This window comes from Clavelina lepadiformis, chromosome 6, assembly GCF_947623445.1.
Source record: "Clavelina lepadiformis chromosome 6, kaClaLepa1.1, whole genome shotgun sequence".
Taxonomy (NCBI): Eukaryota; Metazoa; Chordata; class Ascidiacea; order Aplousobranchia; family Clavelinidae; genus Clavelina; species Clavelina lepadiformis.
In genome coordinates this window covers 17,320,137-17,337,607 of record NC_135245.1, presented here as the reverse complement: position 1 = coordinate 17,337,607, position 17,471 = coordinate 17,320,137, and the positions used below count along the sequence as shown (strand labels likewise).

General features: G+C 37.6%; 1 protein-coding gene across 1 annotated transcript in view; it reads left to right on the top strand.

Annotated features, from left to right (window-relative positions):
* The window catches only part of LOC143463555 (uncharacterized), a 34,419-nt gene that overhangs the window by 15,896 nt on the left and 1,052 nt on the right, over nt 1-17,471 (top strand). Inside the window, exons 5-35 of the mRNA XM_076962076.1 lie at nt 3,419-3,655; nt 3,840-3,884; nt 4,998-5,099; nt 5,475-5,642; nt 5,771-5,951; nt 7,438-7,642; nt 7,856-8,105; nt 8,265-8,393; nt 8,507-8,626; nt 8,803-8,878; nt 9,445-9,547; nt 9,631-9,769; nt 9,855-12,108; nt 12,210-12,278; nt 12,376-12,536; nt 12,685-12,862; nt 13,018-13,097; nt 13,187-13,432; nt 13,602-13,820; nt 13,963-14,109; nt 14,184-14,282; nt 14,426-14,533; nt 14,670-14,756; nt 14,848-14,973; nt 15,117-15,314; nt 15,447-15,626; nt 15,775-15,874; nt 16,582-16,663; nt 16,767-16,866; nt 16,999-17,133; nt 17,342-17,471. Coding sequence (XP_076818191.1) covers nt 3,419-3,655; nt 3,840-3,884; nt 4,998-5,099; nt 5,475-5,642; nt 5,771-5,951; nt 7,438-7,642; nt 7,856-8,105; nt 8,265-8,393; nt 8,507-8,626; nt 8,803-8,878; nt 9,445-9,547; nt 9,631-9,769; nt 9,855-12,108; nt 12,210-12,278; nt 12,376-12,536; nt 12,685-12,862; nt 13,018-13,097; nt 13,187-13,432; nt 13,602-13,820; nt 13,963-14,109; nt 14,184-14,282; nt 14,426-14,533; nt 14,670-14,756; nt 14,848-14,973; nt 15,117-15,314; nt 15,447-15,626; nt 15,775-15,874; nt 16,582-16,663; nt 16,767-16,866; nt 16,999-17,133; nt 17,342-17,471 — 6,454 coding nt within the window. The remainder of the gene's footprint in view (nt 1-3,418; nt 3,656-3,839; nt 3,885-4,997; nt 5,100-5,474; nt 5,643-5,770; nt 5,952-7,437; nt 7,643-7,855; nt 8,106-8,264; nt 8,394-8,506; nt 8,627-8,802; nt 8,879-9,444; nt 9,548-9,630; nt 9,770-9,854; nt 12,109-12,209; nt 12,279-12,375; nt 12,537-12,684; nt 12,863-13,017; nt 13,098-13,186; nt 13,433-13,601; nt 13,821-13,962; nt 14,110-14,183; nt 14,283-14,425; nt 14,534-14,669; nt 14,757-14,847; nt 14,974-15,116; nt 15,315-15,446; nt 15,627-15,774; nt 15,875-16,581; nt 16,664-16,766; nt 16,867-16,998; nt 17,134-17,341) is intronic.

The following is a 17,471-nucleotide window of genomic DNA, read 5'->3' as shown; positions in this document are numbered from 1 at the left end:
CCATGCTCTTATTTTGCCATAACGTGGGCGCCAGCTTTTTGCTTATTTCTTTATTTAGCCTCAGTATCATTGTATCCATTTTGCTTGTTATGCGTGAAAAGGTAAACGCCATTTCTGTATCGCTGCTAACTTTGCTGCGTTCTCGATACTCCTAAATATAACGCTGTCAACATTACGATGGTTTTGATGATATTTATCGAGTAAACTATGATGTTTTCATTACGTTGGGAGTGTTTGTGGATGGAAAACTAAACGAAAAAGTTCAATAAATTTCTATATAATGCCTTCGTCGACTGTCGTGACTACGTGTAGCGTTTTAACAGCATCTGCTACGATTTGTTTCCACGCTTTCAAATCCACATTATTTCATTGAGATTCGTTAAAACGTTATGAAAATAAACGTATGTTTACCGCGGTGTGTCATAAACACTGAGTGGCATTTTTATGCCGATGTGGGAACACTGTTTTGGGCAAAACAGTATTAAGCGGATTTAAAATTTGTAAGGGAATTCCCAACCAGTCGATCATCGCAATATTTTAACTTTCTAGAATTTTGGTAAATTAAAAGTACACGAATTGTTGAAAAATGGGAGAATGGTAAATAACCGATTTTGATTTGGAATTTTGAAAGTGTGTGGTTCACTTAAAAAGTCTGTAGTAAACACGATCAAAATTTAAATTCCGCCATCAGTTCTATTCTAAGCTACTCAGCAGTTTAACTTGAACTCTGCTGAGTTCATTTAACTTCTCCAATGTGCTACATTTCATCTGTACGTTTTCCCCGAAATTCGTAATTTCAGAGGTTTATCAAAATAACTTCTGCTCACAAAAATTCGGGTGACGTGAATATGTATATTGCTACATTACGTCATATTCCGAGAACATGGTCACAATAGTACAAAACGTAGTTACTTCTTACACAATGTAGTCACGGAATGTAGCAAATACCTACACTGGCAAGGTCTGAAATCCACACGTTTATACGAACACGTGGTAACGGAGTAACACGTTGGTGTGATCATCAGCGGCTGGCAGTAACATTTTTTTCAACTGGAGAATTGAAGTGATTCACGAGTACCATGACTCACAGTTGGTTGATTTGAGTACGGAAACCGTGGGGTAAAACCGTCAGTGTTTTTTTTACACAATTCTCTTTCCATAAGGGTCCCCGGGTATAATAACAGAAATCGGGTCAGCTTGGACCTTATAACATTTCTGGTACGTACAGAGTTATTTCTTAACGTGGTTAATGAAATCAGTTGTTATTGCTTTGTGATTAGTCATTTGAAAATTGTTTAATTAGTCATAGCCGTCATTTCGCAAATAGTATTTGTTACCACTCAAATTTATTCAGTTTTTATTAGTGGATAAGCGTAAACGATATAGAAACAAGCAGAAATCGTCAAACCAAGGTCAACAATGTGTTATTAATTTGCTTAAAAACAACGATTTTCTTCGGTTTATCGAAGGTCAACAAAGCCCGGCGGTAAATTATTAGTTTGTCCGCCGTGGTCAGTATATGAAATTTAATTGTGTAACCGCCAGTTTGGACACCAACTGCCTTGGTTTACCGAGCTCTAATTTATATGTGCTTGTCTCCTATCTACAGGTATTACACGGTTATCAACCCGTAAAATTTCTACATGTTATACGTTATGCCTTTTTGCGTAATGAAAGACCAATCTTTGTAGATTGTAATCGGTAATGATTCTAATTGGGCATAACCATTTAACCTAAGTTCTATGTAAAACGCTGAAAGTTATAAAGCAGATCAATTAACACCTTTGGCAAACGGGCTAAGGGTTACTGGGGAACTTTTAAAACTAGTAAGTCCGTTTAGCCTTTGTTCGCGTAAGATAGGCAATGCTGTTGAAAAAATACTCAGGTTTCATTTTTTGGGAGCTTTCAGCGTCGCCGTTTTATCATCCAGTCAGACTCGATTGCTTTTCTATTCCTGCTTTTTACAGCGCGCTGCCGTTTCATTTTTCACGGTTGCGAAATCGGTGAAACCAGAGTGCACTTAAAAAAGAAGGGCCCTTCACTTCTTTTGTCGATTCTTTTCCGTGCTCGTTGTTCAAACAGTTTTTCAAACGCCAGCTCACCGTATCGTGCTCTCAGTGCGCTCTTTTCGTTAGAGCACCACGTGCAGTTTGTTGGTTACAGTGGCACAGCACTACTCACGAAGCTTTGCCTTGATTACTAGCGAGAAATATTTGGCTACCCTTCATTATCAAAATCAAGTTCCAACAGATTTGGATAGGCGGTTTGTAGCTTTTTACGTGCAGCAGGTTGTAGCATGTTACATCAATAAAAAGTTAAAAATTTGCCAGTATAAAGTTAGCAGAACATGGTAGTGCGATTTCGTCCAAAGGTTTAATGTCACTGTATCCTGCAGCCGCATTAGACTACACTGAAACACCAGCTGTTATTGAGAATGTTCCATTAAACTTTTCACTATTGGTTTAGGAAGTTCGTGTGAGTGCAGACCTGATACTTTGTTTATACCAGGCTGACCTTTGCACCTAATAAAACGGTGTATGGCATCCCAAGATGATTTTTTAAAGACAAGCTTATCAGTTGGTGTTGTTGTTATTCACTTTCACAAACCAAATTTTTCGCGTAACTAACCAAAAAAATCTCATTTTTTCACTCACGTGACCTTCGCTTGATGCCAAAACACCTGATGTTTAAAGTGAGTTTACCGCGTTCGCGCAAGTCGCGGTAAACTTGGTGAGCTTGTGTCAGCGCACACTATGTATCAACTACTGTTTTGAAAATTATCACCTTTAACACGTAAAAAGATGCCCATTATTTCAGAGGTTTCTAGTCGTCGTCAGGCGCATACAGCTCAGGAGGGGAACAATGAAGCCTAAATATTTTGTAATCTTTTAAAGCTAAAATTACGATTTCCGTTGCGAAAAAAACGCCATAACACTATGAACTATGATTAAAAGGTCCGCCGTAGCGACTGTAAGCTCCAGTGGTGTTTGTTTCCCATAGGAACCGATAACAGTGTCATGTAAGTATTCTTTGCAAGCGTTCCCTGTATGGGTGGCACTTTGATATTTGCAGAGTTTACTTGGCTGATGCGGTTTGAACGCTTTGTGCAGTAATTGTCGCGATAATTCAGGATCTAATTTGTCGTGAAGGATTTCCGTTTGGTTGCTTAATGAAATTAGCTCTTATTCAAAAACTATTAATAGCTGATTGGCAGTTTTTTGGTAAGCTATGACAGGTTTAATTATTGTAAAGAATAATGTAACGTTTTAGAGTGAACATAGTTGTTTTAAAAGCTAAATTAAATTGAAAATATTCTTCTAGTCACAGACCATGACTTCAGTTCAATAAGTTTAATCTTTTTTATCGTCGAATTTTATTAAAGAATTTCAGAAGCATTTACAGTGTTTATATTTTACAGAAATTGATAAATAAGTTGAAGCAACTTGAACGTAGTGAGAGTGATAGTGGTTTCCAGCTGGTTGATGAAGATGAGCTCCAGCACAGAGCGAAGAGGACCTTTTCAGGAGGATCCCACGATGCTGCAGAGTATGCGGATGTCATCAGTTCTCAAAGAGAGATCAACAGTTTGGCAGAGGAACTGGAAAGATCAAAGAAAGAGTGCCAAAGATGGAAAACTCTTGCTCAGTCCTCACAGGTTTGTCTCAAACAAATGAAAAATCCATTTATAAATGTGGGTTTTTTTTGAAAATTTAACATTGTGATTATCTGTCCTATCTGTACAAAATGTCATACAATTTGCACACACGTATATGTTACAATGCTTGTTCAACATGACAGTATTATGATTTAGCATGTTAATGGTTTATTGTATTTTGCAGGAAACTGGGTCAAGTGGAGAGGATGCTTTAAGGGCAAAAATAAAAGTAAGTTTATGGCAACAACTTGTTGTTATTAAACTTTTTATGATGATACAACTAAGCAGTACAAGTTTAAAAGCAACATATGCTTCAGAAAATTACCAAACACAAGCTTATGCATATTGTGGTGGTAACTGGTATCTAGGGAATCTGTTTGCTTTGCTAAGTCTGGTTTCTATCAGGCTTGTCAAACACTGATAAAGATATTCTTAATGAAAAACAGCAAATAGGGTGTGGTATGTTTCAATACTTCTGTATGTCAGTCATAGTACTAGAATATAGCTTGGTCAGCTTGTTTAAAATTTCAACGCTTTGGTGTAATGACTCTTTGTTCCGAATGAATTGTACTGGCCGGTGTATCTACACAATGTTTTATATGAAGTACCTCAAGTGTCATCCTAAATTGTTGTCAGGTTGTGTTATTTGCTATTTCCCTCCATACAGGACATATTGTTCAACATCATTGTGTCTTGTTTCTGTTGCTTTTTTCCACCGATTATTATTAGCACACCTGTTTGTATGTTGCTCATTTTGGTTGTTTTAAGCCACTTATAGAACTGGCACCAGTTTTGAAGTGTCGTTATGTACACAGACAGTTATTCATAACTTCAATTGAAATCAATCAATAACTGGTTGAAATACCAGACATCTTTTAACTGTGCCTTTGTTCCTGATTTTCAACAAGCAGCTGTGCAATTCAAATAGGACATCTTCTTTCCTATCATCAGACAAGCTCCTGAAATACAGGATCTGTTTCTATTTGAAAACTCTTTCTAAGTAGGTTACTGTGCCTACGTTTAATCATTACTTCCTCAATATTGGTTTTGCTACCCTGGGCCCTGGTCAATAGTTTTCCTGACTTTGTCAGAAACGTATTTGAATTACCGTGTGTCTTGGAGCAATTTAAATGCGTATTATTTTACATTCAATTGATATAAATAAAAGCTTTCCACTGCGTTTCACTTCCATACACTGATGGCAGAATTGAGGATAATTGTAACCACTGATCCTATATTATTGAGCTTGGAAATTCTGTTCAATTGTTGTTTGAGTTCTATTATATTTTTATTTATTTAATTATCTTAAGTTTTTTATTAAATATTTTTTTTGTTCCTGCAGGAGTTTGAAGTGAGACTCCATGAGGAGGTTGATCGTCATCAGCAGGAGTACATCTCACTGCAGCAGGCAAACGCCGCCACTCTACGACGTTATCAAGATGAGGTGAATGACATGTGATATTAATGTTTTATGACATGCTCTAACCACATTTAAAACATCACCTCCACTACATATATCCACATACCGTAATAACTGTATATAATGAAGTAATTCACTGGAGCATAAAGATATTAAGTTGTAGTATCAAAGCTCATTCTCAACTATGTGGTAATAACACTGTATATGAGCATTATGTATTAACTAAAATAAGTGTCAGTACTGTAGTAGCTTTTACTGATTTTCTAAACATTTCATGACTTGAGGAACACAGTGTTTCGCATTAAAGTGATGAATTAGCAAATTTCGACGTTTCCACTTGCAATCAAGCTCCTTAACCAGCTGCATTATATATTAGTGTTTTTTTTTAATTCTTCTTAGAATCGAATTTTGCTGGAGCGGCTTGCCCAAGATCCAAATACGAGCAGCTCAGATGATTCGCTTCATAGCAAAGTGGATGGTCAATCTCACCAGGTGGCGATAGAGCATCTAACATCTGAGATAGAGGAACTCAAGGAGCGTCTAAGAACAAGAAACCGTCAGTTACAGGTAATGAAAGTAAAAATTTTTGCATTGACATATGTACAGTGTGTGCCTATAATGCAAATATTAATGCGTAATATAAATTTGTATGCTTTTATTGAATAAACTGAAATACACAAATTTTGTCCATGCAGGCACAGAAGAAGAGTTTGAGTGAGATTCGGAAAGATTTTGAGGAAGAGAGGAAGAAGACTAGTGATTTGGAGTCGGAGATTAAGAGGAAGGATGCAGAGATGATCGTAATCTCACAGGAGAAGGAATCCGCAGAAAGTGAAGTTGATAAAAGATATGAACAACTTCAACATCTAGTTCACGGTAAATCATACAAATTAATTGATTGAAGAAAATCCAGTTTTAGTTAACATTTTATCTTTGGTGTATATAATTAATTATCAACAAAACTAGCAATGAGGTGTGGATTTGATGATTACTAGTTTTAAGTGATTGGTATTACCTAATTGCCGGTTATATGAAAAGTTTTTCGTCAATTACCTACCATTTAGGGCCTTAACATTTTTAACACTAGTGTTCCCCGAATTTTGTGTTACATGTATTCTTCCAAATTCCTTCTGTTATTATAAGCACATTTCTCTTTATTAAAGAACTTCGGTATTTCCTTGATCAAAAATACAAAGCTATATCATAACACGCTCCGATAAGCGCAAACCCAGCATACCGTATTATAAGCTACTTTTGAACGGAAGCGAACTGCATTCAACCTCCTATTTTAACATTGGGAGATGATACGCCATGCACTGTGAATAATTGTCATTAGTCGTAACTCCCCATCTTTATGACAAAGCGTGTAAGTTAGTTTATTAATCGTTTATAACTCGCTTATGGTGACTTTCATGCGTGGGTTTAGAATTTGTCAGTTTTTTGTTGTTATCGCTTTAAAAATTATTAGAAAGAAAGCTTCATTGTTATAAATCGTGTCGCTCTAGTAACCGCAGCCATAGCGTATTCATACACTTCCTATAGGAGCGTCGGTCTTGTTTTCATATCCAACTTTACACGCAACTACATAAAAACATCACTGTAGAGCATTGAGTTACTAACCGCGCTGTTTTTTTTCAACATCGGGGGATATAAAAGAGAATTTAAGATCACCAAATCTTGTTTTGTTTTCGTGTTGAAAGCCACGCTATTGTTCTATACAGTCCCATGCTTTTCTGGAATGTTCGAGTGAAAGTTGTTGAGCGCATTCGCTTTGTCCGTTGCCTCTCAAGTATCAGTTATATGTTCAGATCGAGCTCGACGCTCGTTCTGCTACGAGGGAGTATAGACGCTATAGGCTAATGAGAACCACCGAGTTTTTTAGGTATGAAGAAATATTTGCGGTTGATACTGTAGTTAGAATTACCATGTTGCCTTGGATGTTTGGTTTTCAGCAGTGCAGGCGCAGAAATAGCTTTAATGACGTTTTAAAATTGAAAATATTCTATGCTACTAGAAACAGATGTATAAACATGCACGAATAAAAAATATTGCTCAGGTTCGTAACGTCTGTTAACACGTTATATCTAAATCATCGCCACCCTATCAGTGAAAATAAACGTTGATAATTTCAGGCTTACTGTTGTCGTACATTATCGCTTCATATTTCATGAAGTGGGTAATGGGCGGATGAGTCATTCGCGTCTTATCATTGCCGAAATTATTAGAGAAAAGTCTGGTCAGATATTAAGTAAAAGCATTTTCTCTTACCTCAAGTTCAAGATATGTGGGCTTGATAGTCTGTTTACAAAAACTTGACCTGGTTGCAAAAAAACTTAATGATTTATCGCTGGTTTTTGTGTAGGAGTTACTGCTGTTTTGCCCAAGTCTGATGAAATTAGTGATGACCCGTCAAACAACACAATTATATCTTGCGTAAGACAGCTTCGTGAATCACATGACCAATATCAAGACGAGCTATTGCAAGCGAAAGAAAATCTTGCCGCTCAAAGCCGCAGATCTGCAAATCAAGATGATCTTGCAGAGTCAGACCAATGGCATATTGAAGGGTAAGAATTCATTTGTTTTGAGAATTAAAAGCATTTAGCGGGATTTAGGCATGTGTGCGGTCAAGTTATAATTTACCACGTTTAAATTTCTTTTAAAAAGTACCTTTCACATCATGTTTCATTGAAGAAACATTATTTAAAACTAAGTTGTCAATTCTACAAACGATTCGTAGTTACTGTAAATAAACATCAGTGTTTTCATCCCATTTACAGGTCAGACACAGAGGAAGAACGAGATGAACGAACAAAGGACGAACAGGTTGGGGCTTCCTCGTCTCGGGAGCTTATGAGGAATATTCCTCCTCACATGATGCAGCCGCTCTTTCAAAGCTCCCCTCAACCTTCCCGCAGAAGAAGCCGAGATCATGATGACAACTTCCTCATCGTTTCAGAGAACAATGTCGAAAACGTCCAACACGAAGTTGGAGACTTAACTCTCACGTTACAAGCATTACAAAAACAGGTAGGCTTTGACTTGTTATGTCTAATGATATGGAGATTAATACCCAATAGTGATTACCATTTGACCGCATGGTCTGTGCTTGTCCATTCAGGTAAAACGAAGTTCTGTTAAAATCTCTAACCCATCCAAGATACAATGCTTTTGTTCTGGTGTCTGTAGGTTGACGACTATGAGTTGGAGATTGCTCAGTACGAGATGGTGAAGAAGGAATGGCAGGGGGAGAAGGAATCCTTGCAGACAATGCTAGAGAGATACGAGAAAGAGATCGGTCGTGCTAATAACAATGAAGTAAATAACCGTCTTTCCTTATTGTTTTTGGAAATTTGTTTTTTACTCGTCCACTTAATCAAACTGTAAATTTACCTTTTCATGTCTTTTTAAGTGTTTTATTACTTAAATAGGACACAGAACCAGCCGATGATAGATCAACGATGCTTGCAAGCCTCAAACACGAGCTTCATGATTTACAAGAAATCCGGTTGACGATGGAAAAAGACAAATTAAGGCTTCTTGAAGAAAAGGTAATTTGCACTCAAACAAAAAAACTAAATGAAAATACTGCATGAATGGATAGAATATGTTTGATGAATAAATCTGTTTCAATACTTGTTTCATAGTCAATGTAGCTATGGTAACAGAATACCTGCTTGTTAGTTGTTGCCTACAACAATTATTTACAAAATATTTGTGATAACAGGAACAGCTACAAACAGCTGCACAAAACCTTCATGATGAGCTCAATATGTCAATCAGAGAAACACAAACTGAAAGAGGTGAATATTAATAATATGGCGTTTTTTGCATTAATAAGATCCTACTGCGATTTGCTTCATGGATGGACGAAGCTTCACAAATCCAGCTTGTAGCAGTCGGGAATAATTTCAGTAAGATTATCCGGCTCAGAGTTGCCCCAGTGCTGCTGCATTTTACTACAAACAAAGCTTCTGTCGTTCTGGTTACTCTTTGGTTTCATTATTATGACGTGTTTATGTTGTTTTGATTGTGGAGTACTTGAAACCAGTTTAGAGTTAGGTTAGTTATGATAAGGCGGTACAACATAGTTACACAATGGAACATTATTATTTCTTCACCTATTATATCCTGCTGTGTTAGTTGTAAGGCTGTACTGTCGCTGCTGTGCTTTTTGGGGGGCTCCGTGTAGTTAATTCTTCAGGTATTTTGCAACCAGCAGTTTTTCTAGTATTTTTCAAGTTATAGGTAAAAGAATAGCAAGTTATTTTTACAGTGCTGACTGCTGATACACGCTTTTAAACTTGAGGGCAAGCTATAATTCGGCATGGCCTGAACAGAAGATCATTTTGTATGTTTGTTTTCTCAGATAATCTTGTTGGACTTCAGAGTGATCTTGAAAAGGCTCTCAATGAAAAGAAGAAACTGGAGGAAATTTTGAAGAATGTTTCCGATGAACTTAATTCAAGCAGGTTTGTACTTCACAAGATCACTAATGTCCTACTCGAGATAACAGTGACAAAGGATGCGTTCTCAAACAAATTGTCATCTTCAGGATGGAGAAGATGGAGTTAGACGAAGCAATTGAGACTCTCGATACTCAGCATCAGGATGAAATGACGCAGATACTTGAAATCCGGAATGAGTTAGGCGTGAAGCTGAAAGCAAGTGAAAGCAGACTGAAGGAAGCACAGGTGAGATTAAATGCGAGAATTTATTTGTGATAATGTTGCTGTTTATGGTAAATGGGTTTGATGACGATGTCATCTTTTGTTTCAGGAGGAAAATGCTCTTTTGAAGCAGGAAATGGTGTCCATAAAAAACGATTCAGAATTGAATAATGTTCGTGAAGATCTCGCTGCTCTAGTTGATGAAAAGTCTTCCCTGGAAGAACAACTTCACGCATCTCAAGAGGAAGTTTCAGTGCTGCAAGCTAAAGTCCAAGAAGCTGACCAAATGATGTTGAACTCTGAGATGATCACAAATGATTTCAAAGTGAAGCTTGAGGCTGCTGAAGAGGAGAACAAGCAATCAGGAGAAAAATTCAAGCATCTGGAGGAAGAAAATGAAGAATTTATTGCCGATCTGCAGAAACAACTTAAAGAGTACACGGAGGCTCTCGAAAGATCTGCATCCAGGGTGGATGTTGTTGAGGAACAAAGAAGAAAACTGGAAGAGGAGCAGAAAGCGACCTTGTCAAAGATGGATGATCTGAAAGCAGAGCATGAGAAAGTCATCCAAGAAGTTGATTCTTTCCAAGAAGAAAAGCGGAAGTCCGATGAAGGATTTAAATCTCTGATCAAATCGAAGGAAGATGAAGTAGTTTTGCTGAGAAGTGAGTTGGAGCTGTTGCTGACGGAAGAGAAGAAACGCATCGAGGAACTGACTCAACATCACGAACACGAGGCGGCGACATCCCAGGAGGTTTCTGCTCTTAAGAATGAAGTTGTGAGGATCCAGGAAAGGCTGGAATCATCCATCCAAGAAAATGAAGAACTAAAATCTAGGAACCAGAGTAATGGTGCAGAGGTACGTCTGCTCCAGGTTCAGTTAGATGGTGAGCATTCCAAAGTGAAGTCTTTGGAAGAAGAACTCTCTCATAAAAGATTTGCAATATCTAATCTGGAGGAACAGCTCCGGTCTTTACAGGAGAAACTCTCCTCCACTGTTGAAGAGACAATGCAGCAGTGTGAAGTAAACATCCAAGATCTGAAAACTGCTCATGATGAAGAAGTTGCCAAGATGCTTGATGAACATAAGAAGATTTTACAGAAATTGAGCATGGAGCACAATGCTCAGCTGGAGAATATGAATGCTGATTCTAGGAGAGATCTAGAAGTCATCATGGAAGAAAGAGATCGTTTAAAGGAGGAACAAGCATCTGCATCTTCCAGGATCAAGATGCTGGAAGCCGTTAAACAATCGGATTCCAGAATGATTGAGGAGAAACTTCAACAGTCAGATCAGCTCCATCTTCAAGAGATGTTGGAGCTGACAGAATCAAACAAACGTTTCGTCATCGAGCTTGATCAAGAACGACACCATGTGGAGAAGTTGGAAAGCGACATTAAAACACAAAATCAGACCCATCAGCATGTCCTCCAAGATCATCAAAAAGTTTTGGAGGAAATCCGTTCCATTCATTACAGTGAAAAATCCGCTCTTGAGTGCAAGCACATGGAAGAAAAACATCAGTTCGAGCAACTTTTGAGAAGAGAGGTGGAGAATCTGAAATCTAAGCACAAGGCATCCGTAGATGATCTTCAAGCACATCATGAGGAGGAAATTCAGATCAAGGTGGCCGAGTTGAACTCTAGACATCAGACAGAAATCTCACAGATTCATGAGCTTCTTGCTCAAGCCAAGGATGAAGTCGTGAAGATGGAAGCTGTGTTAAAACAAGCTCAGGACGATTTGGCAAAACTTTCAGAGCTTCGTGAGCTGGAGAAGATAAAGTTTGAGGAAGATGCAGCAACCACAGTTGAAAAACTCAATGCATCTCATCAGGAGGAACTGGTGAGGTTGAAGTTAGAGCTGGAGGACTCAAATAAAAGAAATCAGGAGGAATCCTCCACTTTCAAGAAGGAAGAAAACATCACCAATGAACTATTTTTATCCTTAGAACAGAAGAACAGGGATCTTCTTGACGAAATTAAAACTCTAGAAGCCTTTCAACATCAACAGCAAGCATCCGGTCAGCTCCAGTTAAAGGAGAAGATAACTGAGATTACTGATCTCAAGAATCAATTGTCTGAGGCCAAATTAGCAAGCCAGCAGCTCAAGTCATCTCAAGATTCCAGTGATGTGGAAGTCAATAAATTAACTTCCAGGTATGAAGATGAGATCAAGGCACTGCAGACCGAGCTAAAGAATCTCAAACTGGCATCCTTGAAGTCGGAAAACTTACCAGCTCCTCACAATACAGCGGACATCCATGAGATGTTGAAGGAAATTAGGGCAAGAGACCTAACTGGACTGGAGAAAGCTGATCTTTCAAAAGATGATATCGGATCACTACTCGCCCTCATCAAAGGTTGGTATAACTCTGTGGGATAACTACGACAGTCAACGTATAATGTTCTGTTACAATGTTTTTGGTTTGCAAATATTTTACTCTGCATTTTTATCTTATAGAGAGAGATGACTTCATCAATATTCTGTACGAGAAGAATAATAACCTGTTGCAACAGAATGAGAGTAAAGGTAATTTTAATTCCAAAACCTGTTTTGTCTTTCTGTAAGACTGTACATATTTAACCATTACACATTAAAAAACAATGATTTTATTCTATAAATTCAGCAATAGATCCTGAACTCGAGAATCAGCGCTCACAGCTACTGGAAGAAAAGGAACAAATGTTAAATGTTCTCTCAGAGAAATCTCGTGAGAATCGACAGTTGAAAGAGGAAGTCCAGAAGATGATGGATGTGATGGCTGCTGGAAAAAATGCTCTTTCAAAGGTTAGCTTTTTTAAGCTGCGTGCTTTTCGTTTATCTGAAATTTACATTTTCAGAATTTTGATGTTTTCCGGTGTGTTTGTTGTAGGTTTCAATATTACTTTATCATATTTATGTTAATTTTATTCAATAAAATTATTATTACATTTAGCTCCAAGAAGAAAATCAAGCGCTTGTAACAAAATACGAAGGTTATGATCATGAAATGACAAAAGAGACTGTCACCCGATTGTCGAAACTTATTTCTGAGAAAGATCTTGAAATTGAGTCGTTAAAACAAAAATGCCAAACTTTGTTGGACGTCCTACAACAGCAGGAGAGCAGAGAAAGTAAGTAATTAAGGAATAAGAGGTTACATCTCTTGAAAATATTTCAAATAGTAATTCTGAATTAGCGTAAGCATTATAACATCCTTTACGTTAAGTTTTTCAGTATCTTTTTAAAACTACAAAATTTTAATTAATTTCTTTTTTATTATCTTTAGCATCAGGCAATGTGCCCAGTAAAGAAAATGCTCAACAAATTCAAGGACTTCTGAGAGACAGAGAGACATTGTCGCAACAGGTTTTTAGTTGGACTTGTGTTTACAAGCACATAACTCTTATCCTCCTTTGTCAAAAGACTTGATTGTTTTTTATTACTCAAAAATTTAGATTCGTCAATTACTAACGGAACGAGACCATCTTGTAGCACTAGTAAACAGCAAACACCAGGAGGCGCTCTTGTTTCAAGATGAAGCCCAGAAGGCCGTAAATGCACTGGATCGTGATGCAGCTGAAAATTCGCAGCTGCAGATAACGTACAGTAAACTTGTTCAAGATTATGAACAGCTTGAAGCAAAACTCTATTCGGTCCAAAAAGAACTCGTGAGGTTCAAGGAATCCCTTAAGCATTTAGAGGTTGGTAGTGATCTCTATACAATAAGCAAATAACTTTGACAAATTACCAAAAACTAAACTAAACGAAATTCTAAAAATGCTCTACAGTAAATTTGAAGGAAGTGCTTTTGTTAATTTTATTATTTATTTTTCATTACGCAAACTTTATGTTCACATTACGCATCTTCAGGAGACAAAGGAAATTCTTCTTTCAAAGTTGGATGTTGGATCGTCATCATCGCAAGCTCTTGAAGTGATGGAGAATTTGAGATCAGATTCTACAAGATCTTCTGGAGCAAAATCAAAAGAAGATCTCGTAAGCATTTTGGAAAAAAAGACAGAGGCTCTTCTTCAGAAAGACATCCTCCTCCAAAACGCTCTTGAAGAATCGAGTCAATTGGAAAGACAGGTTACACTATGATCTACATCTTCATTGTTACATGAATCACAACGCAACCAGTTATTTGCAATAGTGATGTTTCAAAATAATTTTGCAAATGTAATCTCATATTTGACAAAAAGTTAAAATTTTAATTTGTTTCATATTTTAGATGAACCAGTTCCAGTCTGACATCCGTGAAAAGGACATCATCATACATAAGAAGATGGAGGAAAGCACCCACCTCTCAAAGGATCTTCAACAGAAGACCAACGAGGTTTCAATTTTGAGGAAGTCAGTGGAGAACCTCAGGGAGCAGGTAACAATCAATTGTCAATACAAAAAATTTCTTTCTCACTTCTGCATCCCACTCACTACTATATTCATCTTCAGGTGTCAGGCTTATCAAAAGAGAACGAATCTCTGAGAGAGAAAGTATCCTACATGGAGCATTCATCCGAAGATAAAGAATCAGAATCCCAAGCATTCCAGGTTGCCATCTCTTAATCGCACTCTGTCATCGTCAGTGTCTGGCCAACGCACAAAGAACATTTACATCATCATACAATACCATCTTCGACTATTAACATCTTTTTAAGATCATCAAAAATAAAATCATTTTATTATCACCGCAGGAGACAAATGCTCAACTTTCCGTGATGCTCAAAGAGCGAGATTACGAGCTGGAATCATTGCGTGAGAAAACGGCAACTTTAAACGAGATTCTTTTGCGACATGAACAGGTATAGATTACATTACCTCTGTAGATTTTGTTGGTTAGAAGTTCCATTCGTTATTTGTTTTTAGAATATTAACTTGATCTCCAAAGTCTTGGTGATATAATTTTCAAAAAGTTAACGCGATTACTGTTTGCTACAGGGAAAGGAATCCCAGTCACAGAAGTACTTAAAGGAATTGGATCTGGCAAAGGAACAAGCAGCAAGCGCCAAGCATGAGAGGGACCAGGTAGCGAATATATTGCAGAACCTCGTTGTTATTTGTTACTTGTCTGTAACGCAGCATGAAGAAAGTATCAAAGCTCAACTTTTTGTTTCAGATCATGTTGACTTTGAAACAAAAACAAATCGAGTATCAACGAGCTAACGATGAGCTTCGGCAGCTTCGGGATAAAGAGGTAAAACTACAGTCAGAGTTGTCCCGTCTCAGAAGTCATCTAGTCCAGGTGCGTGCTTGCTATTTAAAACCCAAAAAGCAGATTTTATATTTCTTTGCCTTTTTAGACTAATAGTTAAAAGCTAAAATTTTACAAGCTTCCCTTTGAAATTGTCGTTCATAAAATTGTGAAAGTCATAAATTCTCTCTAAGGTCGAAGAGACGTACACCCAAGAAGCGGTGTTGTCACGTGAACGGGAAGACACCCTGCGCAGTAGACTTGGACAAATCGAAAACAAGAACGCAACAGCATTGGAAGCGAACGAGCACTCCAAGCAACAAGTTGAGAGCCTGCAGGAGCAGATAAGATCGACAGTGCAGCAAAGGGATCAGGCTATACACAATTACCAGGTTTAAAATACGTTTAAAGCACTGGCATTTAATCGTGTATAGTGTATACGTTGCTTATATTATCATAACAGTAATTAGTATTACACACCTATTTCACTTGGCTGTGGCGTAAAATGTCGATTTAAATCATAGTTGGCAAAAGAACAAAGCTCACAATATGCGACTGCCTTGCAACAACTCCAGATGGCAGCAGAGCGCATGCAGAGAGACGAGGCTGCCACGTACAATGCCAGGGTTGATAAGATCAATCAACAATATTCCAGCAAAATCCAGCAAGCAGACGCTTTAGCGGAACATGTCACAGAACTCAAGGTATTTGGGGAGCATCTACAGTTTTTACCTATTAAGTTTTACGCATCGACAATGCACTATTGTTGCGTAGTTTTTGTATTTATCACAAATATTTCTTCAACTTGAAAATATTTACGTTGAAAAAAAATTGAAAAGTATTTCTGTCCAGGCAAAATTGGACGAAGCAAATGTTGCTTTGGTGTCGGCGTCACGCCTCAACGAACAGCTTGAAACAAAGGAAAGAAACATTGATCAGTTGGAAGAATTAGGTAAGACGATGCCAACTTTATGGTAAAATTTCTTTTGTTTCAGTTCCGTTTGACGCATTGTGGTAACTTGATTTTCGTTGAAGCTTGTTGCTCGATTCCACTTAAGTTTTCACTTGTTTGCTGTGGACATTTCGTTTTTGCCGCGTCTTGTTTAATCTCTGCAGGCAACTGTGATTTTCTATGACGTCACATTGGCTTGCAAAGATTCTACATGACGTCGGCAGTTTCTTACTAACAGAATGATTTGTGCCTGAGAGATTTGAAGCTGGAATTGAAAGTTTTTTGTTTGCATTTTAGCCTGATTTTTTATGAGAATAACACGTCGTTAATGACGTCGTAACTGCGTCATAATCTCAGCTGGCAATCTGTGATTTTGACGTCATCGCAGTGTCAGATGGGATTATGGCGAAGTTACGCAAGACATCGAAAGAAACTTCCAAAAAGAAGAACGCATGAAAGTTGGTGATGTGCACCTGATATTACTGCATTAGGAACTGATTGGCTGTTCAATGTTTCAATCAGTTTCGAGTGCAATCGTATCATCTGCTACTTTGTCGTCATTTGCGCTTATACCCAGGAATCTACTTGCTGTGCTTGAGATTGGTTTGTTTGCGATTTAATGGTTTCTTTTAGTTTTACTATGTATTGAATTTAAGGTAATTGATTTGTTAATAACTTGATTATTAATTCTCTTATTTCCTTTTTAGTGTCAGAGAAGCAACTCCAGTTGGAAGAGCTCCAAGATAATCTTCACAAAATCAACGCCAAATCTGAGAATATGGTCGACAAGTAAGTATTCACGCTACCCCCTTTACATTGTACCTCAAGTGATAATGCCGTTATTTTGCTATAATATGTACGGAAACGTTTTTGAAACGTTTTTACGTTTCAGGCAACTAGTCAAAAACCTTCTTATCGGCTACTTCCAGTCCCCGGCCAACAAGAAAGATGACGTCATACATCTTATATCTTCGATGATCGGATTCTCGAAGGTGACGTTTGTTACGTAGCTGCATAATGACAATGCAAGTTGGATCATCTCAACAACCATTACCAGTGTTTTTGAGATAAATTAAAAGTTAAAACTAGTTTAAATTTCGCAATTTTAACTTGAAAATTTCCAGGACGAAGAAGTAAAACTTCATGAACCGAAAAAAGGTTGGATTGGAGGGTGGATCCCCTGGGGTAAAGGAGGTCAAGGGTCATTTCCAGTTCAAGCAAGTCACTCGCACAGTTCTCATCACGAAGATTTAAATGAGGTACACCAACTCTTTGTACTCCTGATAATAAATTGAAATAAAAAAATCAATGAATTGCCATTATTCGTCACTATGGTAGTTAATTTTGTATAAACTCCAGTAATATTAATGAAAGTATTTATTATTGTGGTTTATAATTACTTGAAGAAACTAAATCATCAAATTGTGTCGGACACAGAAATTAGCTTAATTTTCAAAATATTTTTAGTCTTTCTCGCAAATGTTTGTGAAATTCTTGGAGAGTGAATCAGCATCGAAGCAACACGCCAAGCTCCCCGCATCCGAGATGGTGAACGAGGCACAGCAGCGCATGACGCAGAGAAAGACTGCAGCGGAAG